The sequence below is a fragment of the Amblyomma mixtum genome, chromosome 7, assembly GCF_055824585.1.
Source record: "Amblyomma mixtum isolate Tamu chromosome 7, ASM5582458v1, whole genome shotgun sequence".
NCBI lineage: Eukaryota > Metazoa > Arthropoda > Arachnida > Ixodida > Ixodidae > Amblyomma > Amblyomma mixtum.
This window is the reverse complement of record NC_143018.1, coordinates 89,959,648-89,986,021: the sequence shown is the minus strand read 5'-3', so window position 1 is coordinate 89,986,021 and position 26,374 is coordinate 89,959,648. Positions and strand designations below refer to the sequence as shown.

Below are 26,374 nucleotides of genomic sequence, written 5' to 3'. Positions count from 1 at the left end.
GTATTTTGTCAGTGTTTTAAAGTTTGCTTGCAGTCCCAAAACTATTCGCCACTGTATTGCTTTTTCCGTTCTAAAATAAACAAAGATTTCGCGTTTGTTTTCTATCATTTTCTGTAATGTACTCATCGCCTGATGTAACGTATTTTGTCTGTGTCGTCCAGTCGGCTTACAATATGAGAAATGGCGACGCTAACAGTTGTCGTACCAATAGCAGTTAGAAAGTGTTTGCGCAGTGAGTTGTTTCTATGGTTTATCGGGTTTAACGCCGCAAAGTGACTCAGGCTATACAAGACGTCGTAGCCGAGGGCCCCGGATAATTTCGTCCTCCTGCGGTTCTTTAGCGTGCACTATCATCGCACAGTACAGGCGCCAGGGATAGACGCACCTAGAGCCTTTTGCAGTCATCACGTGACCACTCTGTGCTCAAACAAAAAGGTCGAAGGTCCCCGTGCAATGAGTGTTTGTTGTCGTAGTTATTTTGCTCCAGTGACCGAGTGGGATCTTGGGGCGGCAGAAAGGGACCAAGTATAGCCTGCTTCTTTGTCTGCGAAATCAATATTACAAGCCAGCTAGCTCGGGTTTTATACATTGCTTGTTGTGTATTTGCCTTTAAATTTTATTTCACTTACACACAGCTGACGCGTCGGCCTGTTTTTACTAAGACACTCAAGAAAGCTCTACAATCTAGGTTTCAGATTTGTAAATCCTGCATTTCTGCTTCTTTGTCCGTCAGGTTTGATTAAACTTCGCTAGAAGGAATTTTAAAAGTAGAGTATCAAGTGAGCACCGACGCATACGCGGCGGTGGTTGTCGGGGCATCGACGGGTTCAACGAAGACCGCGGTGAGCGTCCGGACTCGAGAAGCGCACCGGGCGGAGGAGGTGGCCATCGCCTTGGCCGTTTCCGACCCCGGATGTACTACAGTGTTGTGTGACTCTAGAACGGCAGTGAAGAACTACGCCAAGGGTAGGGTATGTAGTGAGGCCGCGCGCATACTGCGCAAGGCCGAAGACATCGGACGCAATAGTCCTGTGGTGATCAAGTGGTTTCCGGCCCACATGGGCAGTGACGTGTCGGTGCGCGGAAACGTGAACCACAACGAGACGGCCAACTCGGCCGCGCGAGGACTAACCAACCGCGCGGCTGAAAGTACGGCCGACTCGGAGTCCTGGTCGCGACGCAGTGCCAAGGACAAGATGACCACCTTCAACGAAATAGTGAAATGGTACAGACTGAACAGACAGACTATGCCGCCACCTCACCCGGGGCTTACCCGGAAGGAGGCAGTGTTATATAGACAGTTACAGACGGGGTCCCTGCTCACCCCGGTGCTAGCTAAGCACGTGTGTCCGATTGTGTACGCGAGTGACATATGCAGACTGTGCGCGAAGGAGAGAGCCACCGCGGCTCACATCCTTTGGGACTGTAGCGTAAATCCGCGCGAAGCCAGCGAGAAGACGACGATCCCGCCGCAGCTAGAGGCTGCAACGAGGAGCTGTGATCATAAGACACAACTCAAGGCCGTCCAGCAGGTCTCGGCAGCTCTCGAGAGGCAGCGACCGAGCGAAACCGAGGATAGGGGGGCGGCACCCCCAGGAAGGGGGCGGCGGCCCTCTCGAACCCGCGGAAGTAGCGAGGGACGTAACAAGACCTCAAGGAGCACAACGCACGAGATTGACGTAGGGGCCGCGTCGCGGTAAAAGCTTGTCCTCCCTGCTTGGAGGGAGCCTAACCGACTCTGCAGGCTTTCTAAATAAAAGTTGTTCTCTCTCTCTCTCTTTACTGTTACACAACTAGGTATTTATGAATACTCTTTACGCCATTTGTAATCAGTGTAACGCCGCAGAGCCAGTAATGAATGAATTCCGTATGTGTGCGTATTTATTACCTTCTGCGAGATGACATAAATAACTGTCTCGCGCTGCATGGCTGCAAATTGTATGGAGCTTTTTTAATCCGAGTTCAAAGTTCTGCTTTTTTTTCTGCAGAGCATGGTCATAAAATGTAAAACCACTGTACTAAACAAACCATTTTTGATGTAGCGAATACTGGTTTTCGATATATAACGAGTGTATTTGCGGCGAATGAATGCGCGCTTGTATCCGATGCTATAAACTCTAGGCCAGGCTATATCATTCTGAGAGAGAGAGAGAGAGAGAGAGAGAGAGAGTAAACCTTTAGTAGGCAAATATAGAGGCTGAGCCGGCGCAGGTAGTGAATGCCGGCATCTTCTTGGTCCGCGTCCCTTGTCAAGGGCTATGTTAAGGGCAAAGTAGGTCTTTGTCTTTTAGCCTAAACAGCAGTATGCACGTTTTGGCCCCGCGAGACTTCTATAAATTTTATGACTTTTAATTTAGTCATGCAAGTACTGAGTAGATTCTCCTGAGCAGACATTTTCGTACAGTCTTACTAAGGGCAGATAGTTTTACAAACGTATGGCGTACTTTGAGTAATAAGTAGTTTTGGACGTTTCTGGCCTCCTCATGTGCACAGGTATGCGAAGTGTGTTTATACCAAGAAAAGATGGAGCTGTTGCTGTATATACGTGAACGAGATCTTCATCCTAGAGTGTGTGTTTGAGGACTGCTGCGACTTTTATTGAAACAATGAGTTTTTTCGGAAGGTAATTAAATACTTTTTGCAATAAATTTAGTCTTCTTCAAACGTATGGCAGGTCGATGATGCACCAGGATGCATGCCTAATAAGCACGATTTGCATATTTGGAAGTCCATCGCAGGTCGCACATAATGGAGGGCTGCACCCAACGCGTCTTAACTTCACCTCGAATACGTTCATTTACTTCCATCGAAAAATAAATAGCTACGCTGAAAATTGAGAAGTTGGTGTCATGCACCATGAGATTTTTTTTTTCTTTTCAGACGAAAGTTTCGCCCCTATGTCCAGCTTGCTCACCGTGGAGAATTAAGTCTGTCCGATCTGTCGCTTTCGCCTCTTCGCAGTGGTACTGAAACAAAAATAGAACGAAATCAATATATTCGTCAAAGAAATAATAACAGTTCCCATGTAATTTACCGGAAGAAACTTCTATTATTCGCATGCAAGTGAAAATTGTTCCCCTTCTTTCGTGAGTGCAGCTTCTTATCTGACTGACACCCCCCCCCCCCCCCCCCACCCCCCCGCTTCCTTATATTGACTTCACTCAGAGATAAAGGTAGCTGCGGTAAAGCACTTTCAATGACAGGAACAGTGAATATTTTATGCACCTAGCGTCGCTTAACACAGTAAATCTGCTGAGCCCTGGCGTGGTGGATCAGTGGTTACGGCACTCGGCTGCTGACCCGAGAGACGCGGGTTCGTTCCCGGCCGCGGTGGCTGATTTTCAACGAAGGCGAAATTCTAGAGGCCCGTGTGCTGTGCGATGTCAGTGCACGTTAAAGAACCTCAGGTGGTCAAAATTTCCGGAGCCCTTCACTATGGAGTCCCTCATAGCCTTAGTTGCTTCGGGACGTTAAACCCCAATAAAGCAAACCAAACCAGTAAATCTGCTGTTAAGAGTTTTCCTATCAGAGTCTTCCGTTGCCTGCGTTTCTGTGTTCTTCCACGTCATATCAGCAAAACTGCTGCTGATGATAATGGTGATGAATTTTAATTGCGTATGGGTCGCTTCAGCAATGGCACAAGGCGTTTTTCGTCTACCCAAGGCGGGGTCAAAGACACATTTTCCCCCATTTAACCTGAGAAAAGTTTAACACTAGACGCAAGGAACAACTTGATCGGTCAAATGTTTAGGGGAATTCCCCAAGGTGGAGTACATGGTGCAAGGAGCAACTTGTACCCATTGAAAATCGGTGAGTACCCGGCGGCACCCATGACCGAACCCGGCATTATTAACGCAGTTCCTACCCGGAGATCAGAGTCTATTTTAAACCCATATCAATGTTCAGTTCACAGCGAATTTTTCCTACATATGCGTCACTTTCACCAGTTAGCATAGCTTTACGGAACATCTTTTCACGTAGGCTAAGATTGCACTGAGGTTCGGCATAAAAGATTGCTTTTGTTTACTTGAGCAGTCCCATTGCAAATAATTTTTTCTGCTTGGGGCTACAAATGGGTGTGCAACTTACTTCCTTCTCGGTGGCTCGCATCCGTCCCAGTTTTCGCCACAATGGCCAAAGAAGGTCACTCGTCAAGTTCTGCTTGCCACATTCCTGAAGGTCACTGCCGCCTGCATAGTTGATAAGGAGGTGTAATGCGAATGATTTCACAAGCGCACGAAATAAGGTTGTCTTTGCCTTGCCTCTCCTAACTTAAAAAGGACTGGCGTAAGCTTCTTAACTGCTCACCTGTTAATTATATAAAACAAGCGGAGAGTTTAGCATCGCTAAGCGCGGAATAGCGTGCAGTAGCACAACTTACGGTTGGCACTTAAGGTTCTTACGTGCTAAACAGATCTTACCTAAAGCCTTTACTTCAGCCCTTTTAGCCCTTTGGCTGAAAGGCATTCTACCTAAAGGTCTTTATCCGGACGGCATGTACCGTGAAGGCCTTCACACTAAAAACCTTTACCGTGAGACCTTTACCCTTAGGCATTTACCTTGAAGGTTCTCACTCAGGTATACCCTTCACCAAGGTGAAGGCCTGCCAGATGTACACACCTGTCAGGTTGCCCACAACGGGCGGGACGCTGGGCCGCCTGTCGTAAAGCAGGCTTCAGTCACGTGCATAGGCATGCCCTAAATCGGAAAATTCACCTAGTAGTGCTACCGCTTTTAAAAGACCGCGCGGGTTTCGGAAAGCGCTAGGCAACTTTTAACTAGGCGTGTGCGCACTGCGAATGGCACTTTTTCGAAACTGAATCGAACACGAATAGTCTTGCTTCGGTACCGAATCGAATACAAACATTATTAAGGTGAAAGCCTTTAATGGCTCATTCTCCCCTCCGTCCGTCCGGCGTTACGCCCAGCGCCTGGGGTGACTCATCGACGAGCACAGCTCCCAAAAGGTGACGTCATCTTCGTCGACAGGTGGAGCTGTCGGCGCGCCGGCGTCCAGCGCTGCTCCGTCGTCAGTCGGGTGTGCGGCAGCTAGTGGAGGAGGATGGCTCCCAAGCGGTGCAGTGATTCCGCGCCAAGTGTTTCGGCTCAGAGGAAGGGCGACTCTCCGAACACGAAACGGCGGGAGATCAACGAAAACATGCATCATCGGCGTTTAAACGCGTCGCCGGGCATCAAAGCCAGGCAGGCTGAACGAAGGCGTGAACAGCGTCAAGCCGAGGCTTTCGCCTAGAGCACTATAGGCTGCCAAAGTGCCCCCGTAGTTTTTTCTATAAACCGAATAAAATATGAGAAGAATATAGAAAGAACTGAATAAAAAACGAACTGAATATTTGCATTATTATTCGCTACTTGTCAGAAGATTTTTGCCACAAATATTAGCTGCAGCGTTGTGACTCATGAAGTTAAAGTTGTTGACGTTCACTGTTAGGAACGCCGCACGAAGGCGTAAATAACTCTGTGTCTGTCAGTTCACGCGGATCGGAAAATTACTTTTTGCTGTCGATGAGATAGGCAGGTAGGTGGGTAGGTGAGTAGTTCGGTGTGTGGGCAGGTAGGTAGGTAGGTAGGTAAGGTAGTTACCGTATTTTCCGGTGTATAAGACGCGGTTTTTTGTCAAAAATTGTATTTTTGAATTTTTTGTATTTCCAGATGCGCTAAAAACTGCACGTGTCACTCCGGTATTCAAAGGGGCGATAAAACTGAAATGTCTAATTATCGACCTATTTCTGTCCTGTCAGTATTTTCAAAAGTTTTTGAAGGTGTCATTAATAGCAGGCTGATGGGCTTCTTTCATAAATATAACATTATCGATAGTTCGCAATACGGATTTATGAAGAACAAATCCACAGAACAAGCTTTATTAACTGTGAAGGAGAAAATTATTGAAAATATCGAACATCGAAGATACACGCTTGGTCTCTTTCTGGATTTTCGTAAGGCATTCGACTGTGTGCTGCATAAACTCTTATTGCAAAAACTAGGAAGTTATGGCGTTCGTGGTACTGCGTTAGATTTGCTAAATGATTACTTATGTAATAGATCTCAGTATGTGCAGGTAAATAATGTATCTTCCAATCACTGTGCTATTAGACAGGGAGTGCCACAGGGGTCAATATTAGGACCACTCCTGTTTATCACCTATATTAATGACTTCTCCAAAGTACCAGGGTCACCTTATTTAATTATGTATGCGGATGACACTAATATTTTCTTTTCTGCAACTTCCATGTCGGAGTTAGAAACAAGTGTAAATTCTTATCTAAAGAAACTTCATTTGTGGCTGCAAAATAACAATCTAAGTTTAAACCTGACAAAAACCAACTACATTATTTCCAGACCTATTAATGCACTCATATCGCAACCTATCAATATACGATATGCAAACACTACAATAAGTCGGGTTACTAATCAAAAATTTCTTGGCGTTTGGTTTAATGAAACCCTATCCTGGAATGTACATGTTTCAAAGCTAACTACAGAACTAAGTAAAGCTGTTGGATGCCTGTATAAAATTGCACCTCTAATACCTGTCTGGCTTAAGGTAGCAATATATTATGCCTTTTTCTATTCCAGGCTATCGTACTGTATTTTAGTCTGGGGAACCACGACAGCTGCTAACATTGAAAAACTTCACACACTCCAAAAAAGAGCCTTGCGGGCATTAGAAGGATTTTATGGCTTACCGTTAAATTTGCCAACTGCCCCACTCTTTAGAAAATACAGTCTACTAAACACTAAGCAGATTTATAACTTTCGCCTGCTGCAGCATATACACAAAAATCGATTATATGATTCCACCAATGACACCCCGACAATGAAGTACCCCTTCCGCAAAATAATGAAAGTAGTACCAAGAATCCGTACAAACTACGGCAAACAAAGTTTGAATTATCAGGTACCAACTATTCTCAATGTGTGTAGCGTTAAAACTGAATTTACCATTTCTCTAAATAGTTTTAAGAAAAAAATCAAGAAGCTTTTGTTAGAAACTGACCCTCTACTAACATGAAAATTTCTTAAGGTCGTCTCGTTTTTGGCCTACATTTTGTTCTTTTTACTTTTGTACTGCATATCGTGTTACTTTATTAAGTTACTATGCTTTTAGTCTTTGGTAAATATTTTTGTTTACATGGTGTATGTTTTCTGTGCAGTGCCTGTGCACCTCTTTTGTATAATTATTGTGTATCTTCTGTTCTATTGACGTTGTCAGTAATGCATGCAGTGTTTCTTTGCTTGCATTTTGTTATGTCATTGCATTTATGTATATATATATATATATATATATATATATATATATATATATATATATATATATATATATTACATCCCCTGTGCGTTATATTCCGTAGCCACACTTTCAATACAGTGCATCTCCATCTCGTTTTGTGCCACCAATGTCACCAATTTTTTGTATTTTGTTGCCATAATGTTATCATGCTTGTATGTGCTGCGCACCGCTGCCCCTGCTTCAGGTGCCGGGACCTCGTCAGGCCAATTGGCCTTTTGCCCCGGCTCCCTCTTTCTGTAGAAAGAAAGAAAATAAATTTCAATTTCAATCTCAAAAATCTTGCTGGTGCGTCCTATACAAGGGTGCGTCTTATATGCGAATTTTTGGTTTTTGCGTTTTTTTTTGCGAGTTCAGAAATTACTCAGGTTCGTGCTCAAGCTTTTTTCACCGAAAAAATATCACTACCAACGATGCGGTGTAACACGGTTAATACTTCAATACGGGGACCGCCGTGCGCAGCTTTTTTTACGTGAACTGTATCATGAAACGGCGGGGATGACGACTTCCAGAATCGCAAACACGCGGTCGTTTCGGAGGCGCAAGCAAAAGTAATGTGAAATTCCAAAAGATGGCGACAGTCGCGCTTCTCGCCATTGTCAAAACAAGCCAAGCCGGCGTTCTTTTTTAGTCATTCTTTGCAACTTCGCAACCGTGTACGTATTACGTCTGTGTTGGTGACTTCGGCGTGTGTTTTCCACTACCTACACCTGTCGTGCTCGGTCTTACTACAGTATGCCACCGAAGTCGCGTAAGAGCTACGCCGCAAAGTTCAAATTATCTGCGGTCGAGTATGCTACCGAAAACGGAAATCGGGCTGCGGGCCTACGGAGCTACGGAGCTTTTATGCGATCAGATGAGTCTATCCATGGTTCATTTCGCGATGGTAGAGCAAGCGTGTTTAATTAACCCTCACTCGACTAAGTGGGTAAATTGGGGTGCGTCTTGTACACGGGTGCGTCTTATATACCAACTTTTTCAATGAGAGCCTTCATATATGGCGGGTGCGTCTTATACAAGGGTGCGTCTTATACACCGGAAAATAAGGTAAGTCAGGTAGCTATGTAGGATAGGTAGGCAGGTAGGTTAGGTAGATAGGCAGGTGGGTTAGATATCTCAGGTTGGTATGTAGATAGATAGATAGGCTAAGTTAGGTACATAAGTAAGCAGGTAGATTAGGCAGGCAGGCAGACAATCAGTAGCACCGCTTTTATATAGGGGGGGGGGGGGGTGATAATCTCTAATAGCCAATAATTCCTAATGTGCTAAATTTCTTCCAGTTAAATGCCAATTTCCTTCTTCCTGCATCTAAAGTACTCTCTTTCCATTTTCCTCCAATACTCTGATAGCCTCTCACTTGCTACTGCTTTTAACGCGACAGCGTCAGTACCACCATGTCGGAAAAAATGCTCTGGTGTTGGAGACCTTTTAAAGCTTCGCAGTCGGAGCCCACACATCGAACATGGCGCCTTGAGGGAGGATCATCATTGTTATCATTATCACCTTTTTCCCCTGCCACGCAGCGGTACTTCTGCAAAACTAAAAGCGCAACAAACAGGCAAACAAACAACACAAAAAAAAACTCAAAGCAGGCCTGTCAACTCTTCTTTATATCAAGTACAGAATTGGTGACCGATCCCAAACGTCAAGCCCGGTGCCAATGCTTTCTTCCGGAGCCCGAACCATTGCATATTTGTTGCACTGGGAGAGTGTCTGAAGATTCATGAAAGCTCCACTACTTTTCGCATTCTCCATTACTTCCCCCCTCCAGTCTCACATGCCGTCTCTGGCGTCATTTATGAATACACCATGATACTTATAAACTCCCGAAACAAAGAAAACGCCAAATTCGTAACGCGAGTCGGGCCGGGCTCGCAACGGTAACTAATATTTTCCGATTTTGAGGCTCTAAATCTCACTCCTAAATCTCAATCTTCATCTCCGGTCTCCTGATGTCCGGCGAGTTTTGAAAGTATTTCCGGTTGTCTGCTAGAAGAATTATATTATCGTCATACATCAGTCCAGGTAAACGACTTGTTTCCATTGGCACAGTAAAACCAAATCTGCTCTTTTCTAGCTTCCGTTTAATGCGTCTGATGGAGACAATAAAAAAATTAGCTGAGGTTTAGCTCTCGTTAAAGCGGGCAAGTTGAGTAAGCAAGCAGCAACTGTTTTGCCCGGGGCGAACGCGTGTATTTATTGCCCGTTTCCCTCCCGCTTCCTCTCTCCACATTCCGACACATGCGTCGAGAGCGTGCGACTAGGCGCGCGGCAGCGGCGGCGGCGCAGCGACGGTCCTGCCGCCTGGTGGAGCGCGCCTGAAACGGTTGCTAACCAGTAAGTACCAGTAAGTATGCCGGTCATGAGGACGGAAAAAGAAAGAGCATTAAACGACAGGTTAAAAACGCGGAAGTTAAAAATTGGATGAATTCAATGGAAAAGAAACATAGTGTAGAACTATATCGATTCTGGAAAAGGCAGATCAGGAAAGAATTTTTCTATGATAACTCAAGAGGCAGTGCCCTACTTTTTGAAGCTAGATCAGGGTGTCTTAGAACGCGCAGCTACAAAAAGAAATTTAACGAAGAAGATGACACATGTGCAGTGTGGGGTAGATCTGTGGAAACAATTGAACACCTCATAATCAAATGTGATGGTATCCATCCGGATGTCGATGCAGGCACAGTCACTCTTTCTGAGGCCCTAGGATTTAAAGATAACAATGGTCATGTAAATAAATCTGCAGTGGAAGTCAGCAAAAAGCGATTGGAGGATTGGTGGCTGAAAAGCAGAGATGTGGCATAAGGTTAGAATTGTAGGAAACCGTAGGCAAAGGTGATGGAGAATCTTAATGAGAATTGCCAACACAGTAAACAAAAAAAATAATAAAGAAAAGCTGAGCATGGTGGCAATTGCCACCACCCCGTTTCAAAGGGGGCGCTCCTATCCATCCATCCATCCATCCATTCATCCATGCTATGGCAACGGCGCTCCATCTGTTTGACCTCGGCCACCTCCGGGAGCTACGCGACGGTTCGAAACCTGGCGCAGTATTGCTTACGCAATAAAAAAACTCACAGGTCACTTACTAATGTGTCACGCGAGATTCAGCGATAGCTGGAGAGCTATTTTGGTTTCACAATGTAGTCAGATATCGAATTTGACGGCAACATAGTGACATAAATTTGCAGTGACAGAGTTCTCTTTTTTTTCCACGTATACCCGTTCTTCGACTAGCACTCCTGCCTCCACTCACACCATTCTCTCCCTGATCCTTCCATGGTAACTAGCATGTTGGTTACCGTTGCAGCAGCCCTACGGTTACGTCCCTTATGAAAATAGTCTATAGAAAGTCTGTAGACTTCTTATTGCCTCTACTGACTTCCTACAGATATTGCTTTCTGTCTATTCATAATCTATGAACTGTCTATAGACAAAAGTCCACTAAAAGTGTATGGCCATGAATCTACCGATTGCCTATTGACTGTCTATGGCATTTGTATTGCCTACAGACTATTCTCTAGGATTTGTCTATAGACAGTGTATAGACTTTATAGACAGAACTCTATAGACACTCTATAGACTGTCTAAAACTTTGTTTTGCAAGTAGCATGATTGGAACTTTAGGATAGGCAATCACGTTACAGACTTTAAAGACAGCTTGTCAATGTGCCTACTTACACTGACGTCGATTGTTCCTCACCGAGATAGTTTTGTTTTGCTTTTGCTAGGCAAATCATGATAGCTGCAGTATGAATCATGGTTTAATGATCATAAATAGCTAGACGGCGTGTGTTGCCGCAGTGGGCACATTACAGCGTTGGTTGCGAGAAAAGTTATATTCCTGAAATCCTCCTTTCGTGAACAAATTTTTTTCAAAGTCTTCTTGCGGTTTTCTTCGATATCACCTAAGTGAATTATCGTAGGGTTCCCTTGTGCGTTTTGTCAAGTTCCTATGGTCTTCCTCGGAGTGTAGAACAGAATAGAAAGAAAGAAGGTTATTTTAGGGTGCTTCTTGAGGAGGTATTTTTCATAAAAAATTCTGTGAAATTTATGATGTAATGACACTCACCCTAGGGCATGTCATATCAAACGTCGTATCAAACAGAGTTGAGCGGTCAGTGGAATGCCCACGAGAATAACCCAACTTGCCAACTTGCCAACAGAATAACCCACTTTGCCAACAGCGAAATTCTAGCAGATAAAAGAGGCTACAAATGAACAAGAAAATTACCTAAGAGAAGGCTGACTGCGAGTCCTCCAAAGTACGTGGCGCATGTACTGAAGAAGCTGCTCCAGTGGGAGGACAGCCGGAATAACGGAAACACTTCGGCCGCACTGCAAAACAGACATAAACGTAAAATTAAAGCACGTGTAGCCTGTCTTGCTAAGCAATTGGAAGGAATATCCCTTACAAAAATTGCTTTTGTGATTCTTTAGAAAGTCTTTCAAATTTACTCATTAAAATGTAATGAGTTTCTTTTAGATCTGTATGGAATTTTTGTCCAGAGTTTCAATAACTAATTGGCCACCGCATTGTTATAGGAACACGGCTAACGTCCTTTAAAAGAAAAACTGTAATGAGTTGCTTTAGAAACTCCTTGAGGAGTCTCTTTAGAAACCCTTTTGAGCGCACTCATTTCATTGTAATGTGCTGCTTTTGAATCTGTATAGAATTTGGCTACAGAGTTTCAATAACTAATTGGCCACCGCATTGCTGTAGAAATGTGGCTAATGTCCTTTAAAAGAAATACTGTAATGACTTGCTTTAGAAACTCCTTGAGAAATTGTTTAGAAATTCTTTTGAGTGTACTCATTTCATTGTAATGTGCTGCTTTTGAATTTGTATAGAATTTGGGTACAGTGTTTCAATAACTAATTGGCCACGGCATTGTTATAGGAACACAGCTAACATCCTTTAAAAGAAATACTGTAACAACTTTCTTTTGAAACTAGTTATATGAATTTTATGTAAATCCATTGGAATGCATTTATTTCATTGCAATGTGATGCTTTTGACACTGTATAAGATCTGAGTAATGAGTTCCAATAACTAATTGGCCACCACATTCCTATAGAAGCCCAGCATGTACAATGTAACATATATGATGTAACCACTGATTGCTGTAAGCATGCAAGAAATCATACAGAGCAACAGCACACGACATACAATCAACCAACTTTATTTCACTTAGCAACTTTTACAGCGGCTTATGGAATTGAACGTTTGCAGCTCCTGGCGAGCCTTAGTAATTAGCAGCACTTATGATGAAACTTATAGGAGACATGGCACACGAACAGTACGAGCACATTTTATTTTGAGACAATCAAGTAATTTTAGATTCATTTTCTGCGCCACATGTGCAACGAAGTTCACACCTCAAAGAGAGTATGTTTTCACGAAAAAACAGTGGAGTAGCGACTCAAACAAATACTGCCTAGCCTTCTGCCTTCAATAGCTCTGAGTATATGCCTGCCTTAATTTTATTCACTTATGCCCTACATAAGGTACACAATGCTAGTCGGAGCCACAGCAAAAGGCTAGCTGCATGTTCATTCTGTGAGAATTAAAAGTTAGAAAACATTGTATATCTTTATGTAGTATTCTGAAAGGATATCATTTACAGCTGTCCCAAGGATTGCGTGCACAACAGAGTGAACATGATGAAGGAGTCACAATTGTTTTGAAGAGGACACGTGAGATCTACTGTCCAGAATTAAACTGCCTCTTGTTAAAACAGTACACGCACCTAATTTTGGTGGCATGCTTTCTTCTCCACAGTAATGTGGAAGACACTACTACGCTTGGATCACCGGGTGGTATTCAGCTGCAAACTATAAATAATTTATAATTGAATTTTTCTCTCATGCTGTTTCGGTTTCAACAGCCGAACAACGAATGTAACGTTAACGTGCCCTTATAGGTCACATGAGGCATGAAAAAACAGCAAATTGCTGCTTCTTCATTTGTTGTCATTCCGGCTGTTGAGGCTGCTTGGCTTTAGCATTGTAGCAAATTAAAAGGACAAAGCAGTGATTATATCACAGTTTCTTCATGTCTCGCGAGACCTGTAAGCACACTTTGATGTCACAGTCATCGTTCGGCTGTTGAAACCAAAACAGCATGAGAAAGAAATTCAACTGTAAATTATTTAGCGGGCATACTAGAATGCCACATAATAATCCATGCCTTACGAATCATTACAAAGCAGAAAACATGCACCCAAAAGTTAGGTGTCAGTACTCCTTTGAGCAGGAATAAATTCTTAATTCAAGCAAGACGTAAAGTACAAGAATCACAAAACAAAGAGTACATTATTCATTTCTACTCTACATGACTAAAAATCGTTCCATGAGGATGCAAATTTCAAGGAGTACTTTATGTCTGACACTGAGCAATAATGACCCATATAGCCATCCTGCATATTACCGTTTGCTACAAGGGCGCGCCTTTCTTGGCATTTTAATTCAGACTGGTTTGCACTACTCGCTATTAACCACAAAAAAGCTGTACATCAAATCTCTGACTGTGCCAACAAAAGAACTGGTTTCTTTCATTACATATATGTAACTTGTGTTTTCCTACATTGCTTCACATGTACAAATTGATCCAACCATAGGGAATACAGGGTGGCCACAATAGGATGCTTGACAGTTGGCTGCTCAATAATCCTTGTTAGGTGACAACATAAACTGTGAATGTCATCTGTTACAGCCCCCTTTCTTCACTCAACTGCTGCTATACCTATGCATATGCTTTCCTGAGCTGAGTTTAAGTGTTGCCTGGATTCACAACGGTCAGCTTGCCCAACAGTCTAAGAGACCATCATAAGCAGGCTGCCAAATTCACTGCTAAAGAAAACTATGATATGCTGCAGTAATCAAGTGAACTGAACAAAAAGAAAAATGAGAAGAAAAGCTATATTCGGTTTAGAGGAGAAACAAAACAAATATTTCGAAAACCAATCTATTTCATTCCTTTGTAGTAAATAGTAAGGAGGATAAATGTGCTGGGATATTAACAACAAACTCAAAGCACACATTTAAAATATGCAAATGCTTGATACAAGATCTGACTTCCTAACTATGCTGGTATAGACATATTTAGTTTAGAATTCATATCTTTTAATTGAGTGCATTATTCTGAAAATAAAAATTGGTCAAAAGGAGACAGCTGTTGGTTCATATCGGCACTTCCATCTATTCTTTGGATGTGACCTTCATAGTGCATATCTCACAGTACAATAATTCAATTGCATAGATACCAGCATTTCCATTCATAAACTGTGCTGATCACTTGCAGTAAGCCAATGATGTGACATGGCCGGTAGATTATTAGGTGCATCATTCTTGTCTGCGCAGAGACGAGGAGGTGTCAGGTAGGCACCACCCATGCTTGCCAGTTTGAAGTACCCAGATGTCTGCGTATAGGCCAAAGAAAAAAAATCAGTCAACGAGACCTAGCACACAACTGCTTTCACACTAATGCAAACAAAAGCATCAATCAGATCAGAATCTACAAGCAGTAGTACTCTAGTGATCTAGCTTTGAAGAGTACTAACAGCACAATACAGAAAGTATGATTTCAAAATAAATGGCATGTACACTTCCAAAAGAACTATAAACACCACCCAGCTGTGACTGATACTGCTGCCAGACTAGAACATTTCATAAGAATGAATAACTATTACATTAGCCTGTAACAGTATTCATCTAATACAGAATATCTATTGGCACTATAATGCAGTGACAATCACAATCACTTTTTTTAGAGAACTAATTCACCTGTCTTCTGTGTTTTACAAGTGACTGATTAATTGCAGTAAGTAAATTAGGTGCAGTGAAAACTGAGAACAGCTGTCACTCAACCTCAGTAGCTCACAGGCAGCACAAAGCGTCTACATCTGCGGAATGGCTACTCAAACACAGTAATTGCACTCACTAAACATCTGACAAGATGGTGATGCCGACGACCCCCTCGTTAAGCAAAGGGATGGATTCTGATCCTGCTGCATTTAGAAAACTTTTCACTTCCCTGCTCCACTAATGCTGGATTGACACTGCTGAAATAGTTGTAGAAAGATAGCAAGTGCGTTACAATGTCACATAACTATTTTAAACTGCTAGCCAGTATAATCCATTGCATCCATATAAATTACTCCATTCAGTTACATAAATTAAAAACTCACGATATCTCTAGCACTCTGGTAGCGAGATCAATAAAGCTATATTCCAGTTGCTGCAGAAAAGCAGTGAGATTACAGCCAGGCAAATGAATCAGCACCAATACCACAGACATAACAAAACACAATATAAAATAATAAGCTTTTTACGGCATGACACTACAGTGCATACATCTACTACAGACACTACAGTGGGAACATCTCGGCTAAATCCAAGTCTCAGTACTTCTCTCTTTGATAAACTTATTTTCGCGGCGAAACTCATCGGCAACATTCCTCTTGCATTTGACGTGCGCAACTTTAGTCGGTTGTAGCTACATCGTCATTCCACTTCTAGGCACTGAACGGCCTGAGTACTGTGAGCATTTCTAACGTGGACTCGGCAGACCATGTTTTGTGCAGCTTGGAATTATAAACTGTACACACGCACACATACAATACAAAAGACGCGATCTGTGCGCACGACGTCGTGATCTTGAACCGGGAAAAGTATGCGCACGACGCGACCTCAGCGCCGCGGCGGCGCAGCGGCGGCGCGCGCTCGATGAAGACTGTTCTGGTTCGGCTGTCTAGGGAGCCTACATGTCAGGCGACAGCCAGGCAACATGTAGGCTCCCTACGGCTGTCGAGCCCGTGCCCCCCCCGATGCCGAAGTATCCCTCTAAACGCTACTGAAATCGGCGGCCGGACGGCGCGGCGTTGTGTGCCGCTACCGCTGCTCATGCTGGTGATACTAATGAATCGCGGGTGCGGTAGGCGTGGTTATGCTCCCCCGCTTCCTTGTGGTACGTTGCCCTGTCCAAGTGTTCCCGCATAGATCTGACGACGGTACCGTAATGAATTGCTCTTACTATGTGACCCGGAGCAAGCAGCATCCGCAAACCGCGTCCAGCGCCAGACGGTCTCCTACGCGCGACGTTGCTTTGCTTCCCACATTTTTTCGCTCGCCATCCGCGATCGATTTGGATCAGAGATTTGCTCCTTCCTGCTTTGTAAAAGATGTCACTTCAGACAATTTCAGCGCAAAATGTCACACGTACGTCGGCGTGCATGGTTATCTATCTGCATGGCTATCTGCGGTAGATCTACTAGTCACCCAATTTTCCTTTGCAAACATATTCGGCCGCAGTAGCAGCGGACTCAAAAAAGCCGGATACATGCAAATTGAGTTTGGGCCCACCGGGCACGGGAGTTTTGGTTACGACTTATTATGCCACACACTGCACTTTTACTCAATAGAAAGAAATAATTTGTTCCCTCTAATAAATTGCCGGAAAACTAGTTCTACTTTACCACTGTTTCCTCGCATGCCTGGCTGTGCTTTTTCATTGTGAACTACTAGAACTTAATGTGACGTATGTCGTAGACTTTGTTGTTATATGTGATCAGGAGCACCAACCGAAAATCGAGTCCCGCGCGCGGGTCAGCCCGACGATGATTAGGGTCGGGGTTTGACTGTTGTCAGTTCTGATTCGGAGCGATACGGCACGAGCACGGCGTTGTGCTCTTGAGCGCAACTATTCAGCTGCCACGAATCTCGCTGTCAGCAATTCGGATACCCCCGTAAAAGGACTTCAAATAAAGCGGAATAGAATAGACTGCAACGCCAGCGTGAGCATGCAGCAGCACCACACGACGCCGCGCCGAGCAGTACGTCCGGCTGCCGATTTCAGTAGTCTGAATGCGCCGAAAAGGCACTCTCCACGTCCATATCTGTGAGTCGCGATACATCGCATTTCGTCTTAGTTTTGTCTGCTAGCGCGGCGGCCGAGCCGACATTCCGACATCGAGCGCGCGCCGCCGCGGCTGAGGGCGCTAAGGTCGCGTCGTGCGCATACTTTTCCCGGTTCAAGATCACGACGTCGTGCGCACAGACCGCGTCATACGAAAAACTAAACGCCGGGAACTACTGCCACTGAGAAGCATACGTCGTTCCAACACAGTGCTTTCCGCTCGTTAGTCCCAATCATCGCAATAATGAGCACAACGGTATCATGAGAGTAAAAAACATGCAACTGTACTCCATGTCACAACTTCGTCGCTGCGGAGAGGAAGTTATAAGCGCGAAGCGACGGTTTCCGTGGCTGTGTGACAGGTTCGCGGTCACGTGCAAACAGCGCACTTGCGGAAGCCGTTGCATCGAACTCAAACTTCTACTGCACTCCGAAGAAGTTGTCAGACAACACCCAGCAGCATTTACAGCACTTCACGCACCCCAGTACAACATTTTGGAAGATAATTTCAAGAACTGTACTCACATTCGTAAGCAATCACACAAGGTCGTTCGTTCTTCCACGTTGATGCCGGCATTGTCACGGCGTGGTGCAGGGCGCAATACGACGTCCAATATCTTGAGAAGAACTTCAGGTGCTTCAGAAGGTCTTTCGAAGCGCGCAGGTCAGGCACCAATTTTGTAGCACATTCGAAAACCACAGCACGAAAACACCACACAAGGCGCAACAGCAACAAAAAAAAAAACTACGCCCGAAACGCCACCCGGCCGGCCGGCAACAAAAAGAACATGGCGCCGCTGCTAGGCCACCCTACCCATAGCCTCCTCTATTTTTTCTGTGCCTGGTCAAAGGCTGCTGAAGCGCCGTCTGACTCCGCCGTGTTTCTCCGCGGGGCGGCGCTGACAGCCCAGGATGGATTAGAGTCACTGGAAGGATGGATGGACGTGCGCGTAGTTGCGGCCGGCTGCAGGGGCTTCGGCGGCCGCGGAATAAATGTGGCCTTTGCCTACTCCACAAACGACCAACTCGTCCTAAGCCATTACCAAAAGTATATAAAAGCAAACATTCGGCAACACAAAAACGACGTCCGCAACTATGCAAGAAAGCGCGCAGTCCTCTAACCGAACATTCCTAAGACACACAATCAACATCGACGAAACCAGCACACTCAGAGTCGGAACAAGTTAGCAAAAACGCGCCTAATCCTTGTGCACTGAAATGCGCAGCAACCCGGAATAAAGCGGCGCTAAAAACAGATTTCGAATTAGCTGAATGAAGCCCGGCCGGCGACAGAAGCAGACGGCCTGCACAAGGCGCCGAAGAAGTGCCAAGCGAAACAGTTCCTAAGCAAGGAAACATATCAAGCGCTTGTGATGACGACAAAATCAAACGTTGAATGCGTCAAATACCTCATTGTTAAAGAGGGGTTCAAGTTTGTTCTGACCAGAAAGTTTTCTTCGGACCCCATAGAGTCGTTTTTTGGCTGGTTAAGGCGGTCTGCAGGAAGCAATGATCAGACAGATGCTAGAGCGGTACTCGCTGGCGTAGAGAAGGCCTTAAAAACTGGGTTAGTGTCTGCTTCCCAACACAGCAACGTAATAGAAACGGAAAGGCAAGCACTTGGAGCACTGAACAGTGCACAGAAACTTGCAGTCACCCAGCGCGCGGACGACTTTCCACCGGAGGCGAAAAGTCTCCTTGAAGACCTTCTCAGGACACAGAAAACGTTGCTGCCAGCGCCAGACACTGCAGCACTTGCGATGTTAGGAGGTTATTTGGCTCGCGTCGTTCAAGAAAAAATTGATTGCAGCAGCTGCAATGCTCTTCTCACGCGACCAGCCTCATCTGTGCCCAGTGACAGTTTGATCCGTCTTCAGGACAGAGGAGGCCTCCTTAATCCTTCAACGCAGTTTTTGTATGTTCTGTACGCCCTCAAGAGCTACGTCGAGGTGTTGCTCAAAAAAAGACGGTTCTTATCAAAACCCCTGCAAGCTGCAGTCAACAATGCAGTTGAGGCTCTTGCAGAACATGGAGCACTGAAATGTGAGCTTGCGTCCAATGACCACCACAGCCAGCTTCTGAAACTCATCTGCGCAAAGTTTTTCCGCCCTGTTTTTGCGAACTATGCCTTATCGGTGACGGACAGGAACGATGTAGTGAAACCGCTGACATCAAAGCCTCTATCTAGAAAGATTTTGAAGTTGTGAAAACATTTTTGAATGTATGTTTTATTCTATATACGACAGTAAAATTTTTTTCCATTCACTCATCGCTCACAAAAATGCTTCCTTAATGTTTCTGCTTATATATTGGGTCAGATACGACCTATGCTAAGAATACGTGTTTTGTACAAAGAGGCACAGTAACAATTACCGTCGATATGGCTGTAAACTTAGGCATTCATCTCGGTACTGGAGCAACGTTCGATACGTATGCCCGGCCGCCGATTTCATATTTTCCTTGATGAGCAGCTTTTACTAAAGTACATGTGCACAAGGCTTAACAAAAACAATTTAGCACTTTAACGATCGTGTCCGCACATCAATCTTACTAAACGGAGAGGAGTATACACAGCAGCAGAATTGCGCGCCGTCTTTTACGCTGCGTGCAACTCCTGCCGCGTCGTCTGCTCCATCCTGGGCTGCGCGCGCCACTCGTCGGCAGCTTCGCGTACTAGCACGAACGGCGCCTAACAACGGCGTTTCCCGCGATTGAGCGGGCACGGAAAAAATAGAGGAGGCTATGCCCTACCCATGGAGGAAAGAAGGAAAAGAGGAGAGGCTGCTACGTCACATTTTTTGAAGCCGGAAGTGAGGGCTCCGCCATGACACTTGGCCGCTGTCTCAGCCAATGGCATGCTAGCGCCGCGAAGATCAACGCGAGCAGCGCGAGCAGACGATTTCGCGCCGCGCCTGGCTGTCGGCAGCTGTCACACACGGCGGAAAGTGAGGCTTCTGCTCCGATTGACAACAAAGACGCTGCGATGCCCAGCTGCTGCGTTCCTGGGCGTCGGTCGCGCACGCCAGGACAAGAACCGGGCGTCACTTTCCACTCGTAAGTATACTGCATTTTGTTTTCGTATTTAATCGACTGCGTAATGAGTAAAATGCATGCTCGCAGAACATAACGCGCGACACGGCGTGAACGTGGTATTCGTACCGCCCCGGACTTATTCGTGGCTCTTTGTCCGAGTGCAGTGAATAGTATTGTTTTCAAACAGGTTTCCGAAAGATCCAGAGCGAAGGAGGCAGTGGACTGAGGCCGTTAGACCAGGCCAATGCGACTGGGAAGCAGCAAAATGGACCTTCAAAACATTTTCTGGCCGAGCACTTCGATCGGATGTCGCCGCTCGTAGTTCGTATACGTGCGGATGCCGTCCCCCTTCAGGTGAGGAACCACCTCGATACATTCTCAAGAGATTGGAAAGAAATGCTCTTATTGAGAAGGTGCTTTATTATAGCATTGACTGCATGTATGCTTTCAATATGACGTTTTAGGTGTTCATGAAAGAAATAGAATGAATGGCTTTAGCGTTATGATCGAGTAGCGCGGCTACAGTATTCCCGCACTGATAAAAAGTAATCATTACTGCTAAACTGGCTGCGGTTTATATATGGCTCTGATGAAACTCTGCTTACTGTACATGATTATTTATTTATCAGCTTACGCACTCCTTCATTAGAAGAAAATAAAGAGATCCTTGTCATCTATAGCATCGAGCACACCACAGTTTCTTTGGGGCATCATTTCCACTTGATATTATTACTTGTAGTGTGCAAATGTTTGCGCCTAGCAGTAATCTGGATGGCGGTGCATTTTTTCTTGTTATCTCGGCCATAGCGCCTGGGAAGTGTCACTGTTTTATAACTAAGGGAGCACTGTGATTCCTTAAAACTATAGTTCGTTTGCAAAATAAATCAGAAAGAAGTTTTTTAAGGCATAGAGCACCGTACGTATTTGCTGGCGTAATTTGAGCACGTTTTTTCTTTTATTAGGGCTCCAAAAAGCGGGTGCGCAATTTACGCGCAAGCGAGTTATCCGAACACATCCTAAAAAAAAAAAAAAAGGTTGGCACCCCTCGCTGGCAAAACGAAAAGGTTGACTCGTCCTCCCCACCCACTCTATGTAGCTCCCCGCGGGGTGTCATGAAGGCACGTGCTTAGCTCAAAGCAATAAACGCGCAAAGATTCAATCGCGAAGTAAGCAGTGGGAGGAGATAACGGGCAATAAAACGGGGCCCTTGCGTGTGGCCCGGCTGACTAGCGGCAAACCGTATAGCAAAAGCGGTACGGTAGAGTTTTGGATTTGGGCGCGCGCGCAACTGTTCGTCCGGGATAGCGACCGCCAGCGTGAGCAAGCCGGGTAAAGGGCGCAAAGTTCGCACCCGCGTATACATGCTAGTGGTGTGGCTCAACATAGTGCGCAAAATGTGCGAGTATTTTTTTTTTTAATCCAGTTAAATGTTTGAACTTTTTGGGGAGCACAATCTAAGTGCGGGCGCAAATTACACGAGTAAATACGGTAAATGTCTGACTTTGTCAAGACAAAATTCTATTCAAACGGCCGCTCACAATTTAGAGCACATTACAACCTGTCATACTGAGTATTGAAAAGAATAGCTTTGTAATGTGAATGCGTCATGTACGGTCGCCGTCAAAAGTAAATGGAAGGCGACTTTGTCAAAAAAATTTAATTTCTTTAAATCTAGAGCATAATGGTCCATGTTTGTTGGTGCTCAGTGCAATTCGCACAATCCCAATTAGTCTGCACATATGTATTCAAGGATGCATGAATTGAGCGGGCAATGATTAAATTTTTACTTTTGACGGCACCTGTACACCACCGACTTAGGCTCATGCTTGATGGTAGTCACTGTCAGTTTTTTCAGGAGTAATCAGGGCTTTGATTTAGCTTGATTGCTACTGAATCAACCAGAAATTACCAGCTTCCTAAACTCAGATTTTTGTCTTTTGTGGTAAATGAACAATACGCACATTTTCAAAAATAAGTCAGTTAAGTAGCATCAGCAGTACATGTCCATGCAGAGTGCAAATGCTAGTTCTTGTTCATGAATCTACATGCTGTAGCTTCACACATGGCCATGTACTATTGGTCACTGATGTTCAAGAATAGGGGCTGCAGTTAGCAGTCTCCCAGAGCTTTCTTTAGCATGCCTGCACTACTGTCCTTTAGGGTACAGGGTGACTGAAGTATCGTATTTTGTAAAAATGTGGAGTGCAAGGTTTTCATACTATAGAAGCCGGAATAATCAAGAGAGTAATTAGTATACCATACTTACAATTTTAGTTCTAGATATTCAACACAACTGAAGGTGATTTTGGCCTTTCAAACTAGTAGTGTCAAAAGGGGGTGATAATCCCACTGCACGCAACAACAGAGTAAGCACTAGCATATAAGTTCTAGCATATAAGGAAATTCTTTACCACGCAACACTTTTAAGAGCAAAGATTTTGTGAAAGGACTAGAAAGCCATATTTTGCATACTTAACATATCCTGTTTTCCTTCCAGAAGAGTTATTTGTCATGCGTTTCGCATTCTTATCATACATGAGACGTGTTGTTGCCATTTATTACCCAATATTAGTTTTATCATATAGTTTTTCTTTTAAGAAATGTGTTGTTTCCCATGTGTTCTTCCTCGCATTGTATATGTTCTTCTTGTTGAATTCTACATTTGTATGCCCATCCTGCTTGGGCCAAAACTGCCTGCAGTATATGTAAATAAATAAAATATATAAGTTTCGCAACCTGCAACAAATTCATGTTCTTAAATGATGAAAACACTTTTCTACGTGCACTTGGTACATACGCATACAGAGGAAAACTTTATCATTCTACCAGCCACAATTTGTACACTATATTAATCATTCTTTAGCTGTCATCATGCCTTAGTTGTGCACAGCTCAAATGCCCGTCTTATGTGCAGACTATGTTGGTTGGCTCGTGGTTTTGACAAATATAGAACAGCATGTGCACACAAGTACGACATACCACACAACAAACAGAACAGAAAATTGGACAGAAAACTGCTATTTCTATACTGTTCCAGGCTAGGCAGATAAGAGTGGAATACAACAATGCAACAATAGAAATAGTGTCAGCAGGGTACTCTCTTTCTTTGCATACATTACAGAAAGGAATACATGAAGCAGAAGGGAGGGAAATGATTCACTTCTTCCACCAGCTGTGACAGCTGTTACCAATTTCTCAAGTCCCTTAATTCCACACAGTGCTCCAATTACTTTGCATTTACGTTGCTTAAATTTTATCAACTTTGTGATACAGAAACAACTACCGAGAAATGAAAGATTTCACAGAATTTGGCAAGATCGGTCCACAAATATTTTTCTGTCTCAAAGCCCTCATTTACTGCCTTCCTATATGTTTTTACTCTCTCTGTTCGAATAGTTCATGGTTACAAAGTGATCTAATTCAGTTGTGCATTTCTTCTTCTTTCTAGTCTTTTTGTTGAATCCTTTTTATGTGTGTTCTCATTCCATACACGAGTGTTATCACTTTTGTTAAAAGATTGTGCTGGCTTCAGATAGCAAGCTATGTTTTGTAATAAGTGTCATGCTGTATCAAGCCTTTTCAAGGCTCATATTTTGATTTTCCAATAAACTACAAATTTTGGACTTCACTAATGCGTTTAATCAACTGAATGCAAGAAAGTGCAACTCGGCGAAGTGGTCGCAGGTCGACTCGGCATCTCGGTAAACGGTAAGTTGCGAGGTACACTCAATCTGACAATGGCATGGCCTTACACTTCACCACCCTTAAGAGCAAATGTTTTAAACCTAACACTCCGCCTCCTAAACCCGGCTTTGTGTCCTTACGCTCGCACAACAGCACTCGATCGAGACAGCAGCGCGGGTCGGTCGATCCAGTGGGTCCATATCGGAGAAAATTTGCACGCAGTTGACAAATCGCTAGCACAGCGTACAGTAAACATTTGGTACGCTTCAGACTGCTTCGCGTATCGCTTTGCTGACGGATACCATCGGATGCGGAGCGGCTTTCTTGGCACTGCACGCTTCGGTGAGCACACCGCGGCCCACGCATATTGGTCGCCAACAATTCCGTCATGCATAGGGGAATGTAGACACAACGGGTATACTTACAAGGACACAGTCTGGACGAGTTTGTATTCATTCGTGGTTAAAACAGCGCGGGAAAAATACACAAAAATGAAGGAACACATATAGGTACATACACCAAACAAGCGCCGACTCGCAAATGGCTTTTTCTTCCCGCGCTGCTTAACCATAAACCAGCGTGTCACCGTCGTCTATCGCTTTATGAGCCGTCGGCACTGTCAATTTCTCCTTGGAACAAGACTAGCAGCGTTGAGGGACGCAACCGCACAAAGCCGAAAGAGAATAGCGAAGCTGCAGCGCCAAGCCTTTTCAGAGAAAGCTGTCGCGGGCTTCCAAAACAACCGCTTTCGTCGAGACGGCATGTTGAATGAACTAAGCGCACAGCAGTGAAGACCAGCACCGACTGCAAACCTCTGGAACTTTGTGCCTCCCGCGGACCACAACGATCGAATAAAAATGCGGATTTCCAACTCTACTCGACCGGCTCTGCCGACATGGGTGATGCGTGAAGCAGACGACGCCGCTGCGCCCAACGCTGCTATTGGCTGCGCCGTCGGCCAAGGAATCCCAGTAAGCCTTGCAGAACCACGTGACTTCCTCCACGTTTTTTGTCAAGCGGCTCGGATAGCGAGGGCCTCTCCTATGGTTTCCTTCCTCCATGGCCCTACCGCTGGTGACGACTTTGGGATTGGACTGGATTGGCTTCGGTGTGACTTTTTTTTTTGGCTTCGGTGTGACTGTTTTTTTTTTTGCCGCTGCTCCTGGAGGGAGTTTCGGTTTCCTTGGGAGAGCCGGTAACTCTGGGGTGCGAAATTCATTCTGTGCGGCAGGACTCATAATTAGAAGTGCTGGCATTTCTAACAACGTGGTTCTAGACGCTTCTCCCTCCCTTGAGAAGGCAACGCCTGGTTCAGCGTCCTTGAGTCGAGGATCGACTATCAGACTGCGCGGTAGGCGTCCGCATGAAGCGCGCGCACATCTGCTCGGACTAGAAAAGCCAGCATTGCACCTAACATATAGTTAATATGCACCTAACGACTAAATACTCAAGGTGGGGCCATGCCAGCATGGTAAAAGAATTTTCGTCACACAGTGAAGTTGAATTGTAGACCTTATAGCTGGTCTCTTGCAAAATGTGTGGAAGCGCTTAAAACAAACAATATTTATTAATTTATGTCTACAGATACTAGCGAAGATAAAAAAAAAAGCACGTTAGGAACATAATCTTAATAATGGGCCTGTTTACTGTAGCGGCTGCCCGTCTCAACTACAGGTTTACTCTTTTGCAAAACTCACGAAGTCAGCTTCTCTTTACAGCGGAAGGGGTCTTTACCATTGAGGTCATTTGTTTTTTAAGGGGGGGGGGGGGGCGGCAGAAATCGGGTGCAGCGCTGGAGAAATATATTGTCCGAAAAATGTCGCGCGCCTCTTGTGCACGCTTCTGCCTTGTGTTGTTGCGGCGATAAAGGAATTAGGCGCAACTCTGTCAAGCCATTTCTTCGCTGGTGAAATGAACCGTCACCACGCTGCAGTCGCGACGGAACGGTGAAACGCAGCTTTGCCAGGCCTCAGTGCTGCACCGAACTCCCGACCCTCGCGAGCCGCAACGCCATGGTAAAAGTGTTTTTGCGATGCTGGAAAGGTGACTTACGAAGTTTTGGAAATGTTCTGCTAATACTGCACCGAATTACTGTCGCACAGTGCGTCGTGTGCTTGGCCGGCAAACATTGCTCGTGGTAGAGCACGTGCGCAGCTTTTATGCTATAGACAGGACGCTACGGGAAGAAGGCCCATTTTTTCGCCAAAGAAAAAAATAGGAAACAACTGGTGCAGACACAAATCATCAAGAACTCGAAAAAAGGCGAATGCAATGACAACGATGTACAAGGCTACTCCTATTCATGCTCATTAGTCAGTAGTGAGAGCTGATCATATTTTGTCTTTCAATGAGGAAAAAAATATTCGTTACAGGTATTTGTACGCTTTGTTGATCCAGTTTCTGGAGATTTCAAGTGATCGTAACGGCGGTGAGGT

At 44.7% G+C, this 26,374-nt stretch overlaps 2 protein-coding genes across 2 annotated transcripts in view; one reads left to right on the top strand and one right to left on the bottom strand.

Moving 5' to 3' along the window:
* Nucleotides 1–2,735: 2,735 nt before the first annotated feature.
* Nucleotides 2,736–26,374, bottom strand: part of LOC149336795 (sodium-coupled monocarboxylate transporter 1-like) — a 66,791-nt gene continuing 43,152 nt past the window's right edge. The window contains exons 13-15 of the mRNA XM_089553142.1: nt 11,541–11,644; nt 4,090–4,190; nt 2,736–2,966 (exon numbers count right to left, since the gene is read on the bottom strand). Of these exons, the coding sequence (XP_089409268.1) occupies nt 2,877–2,966; nt 4,090–4,190; nt 11,541–11,644 (295 nt within the window). The 3' untranslated portion in view covers nt 2,736–2,876. The remainder of the gene's footprint in view (nt 2,967–4,089; nt 4,191–11,540; nt 11,645–26,374) is intronic.
* LOC149336796 (uncharacterized) lies at nt 18,157–19,429 on the top strand. The gene is made up of 2 exons (XM_089553622.1): nt 18,157–18,166; nt 18,516–19,429. The coding sequence occupies exons 1-2, from the start codon at nt 18,157–18,159 to the stop codon at nt 19,427–19,429; spliced, it is 924 nt and encodes a 307-aa protein (XP_089409748.1).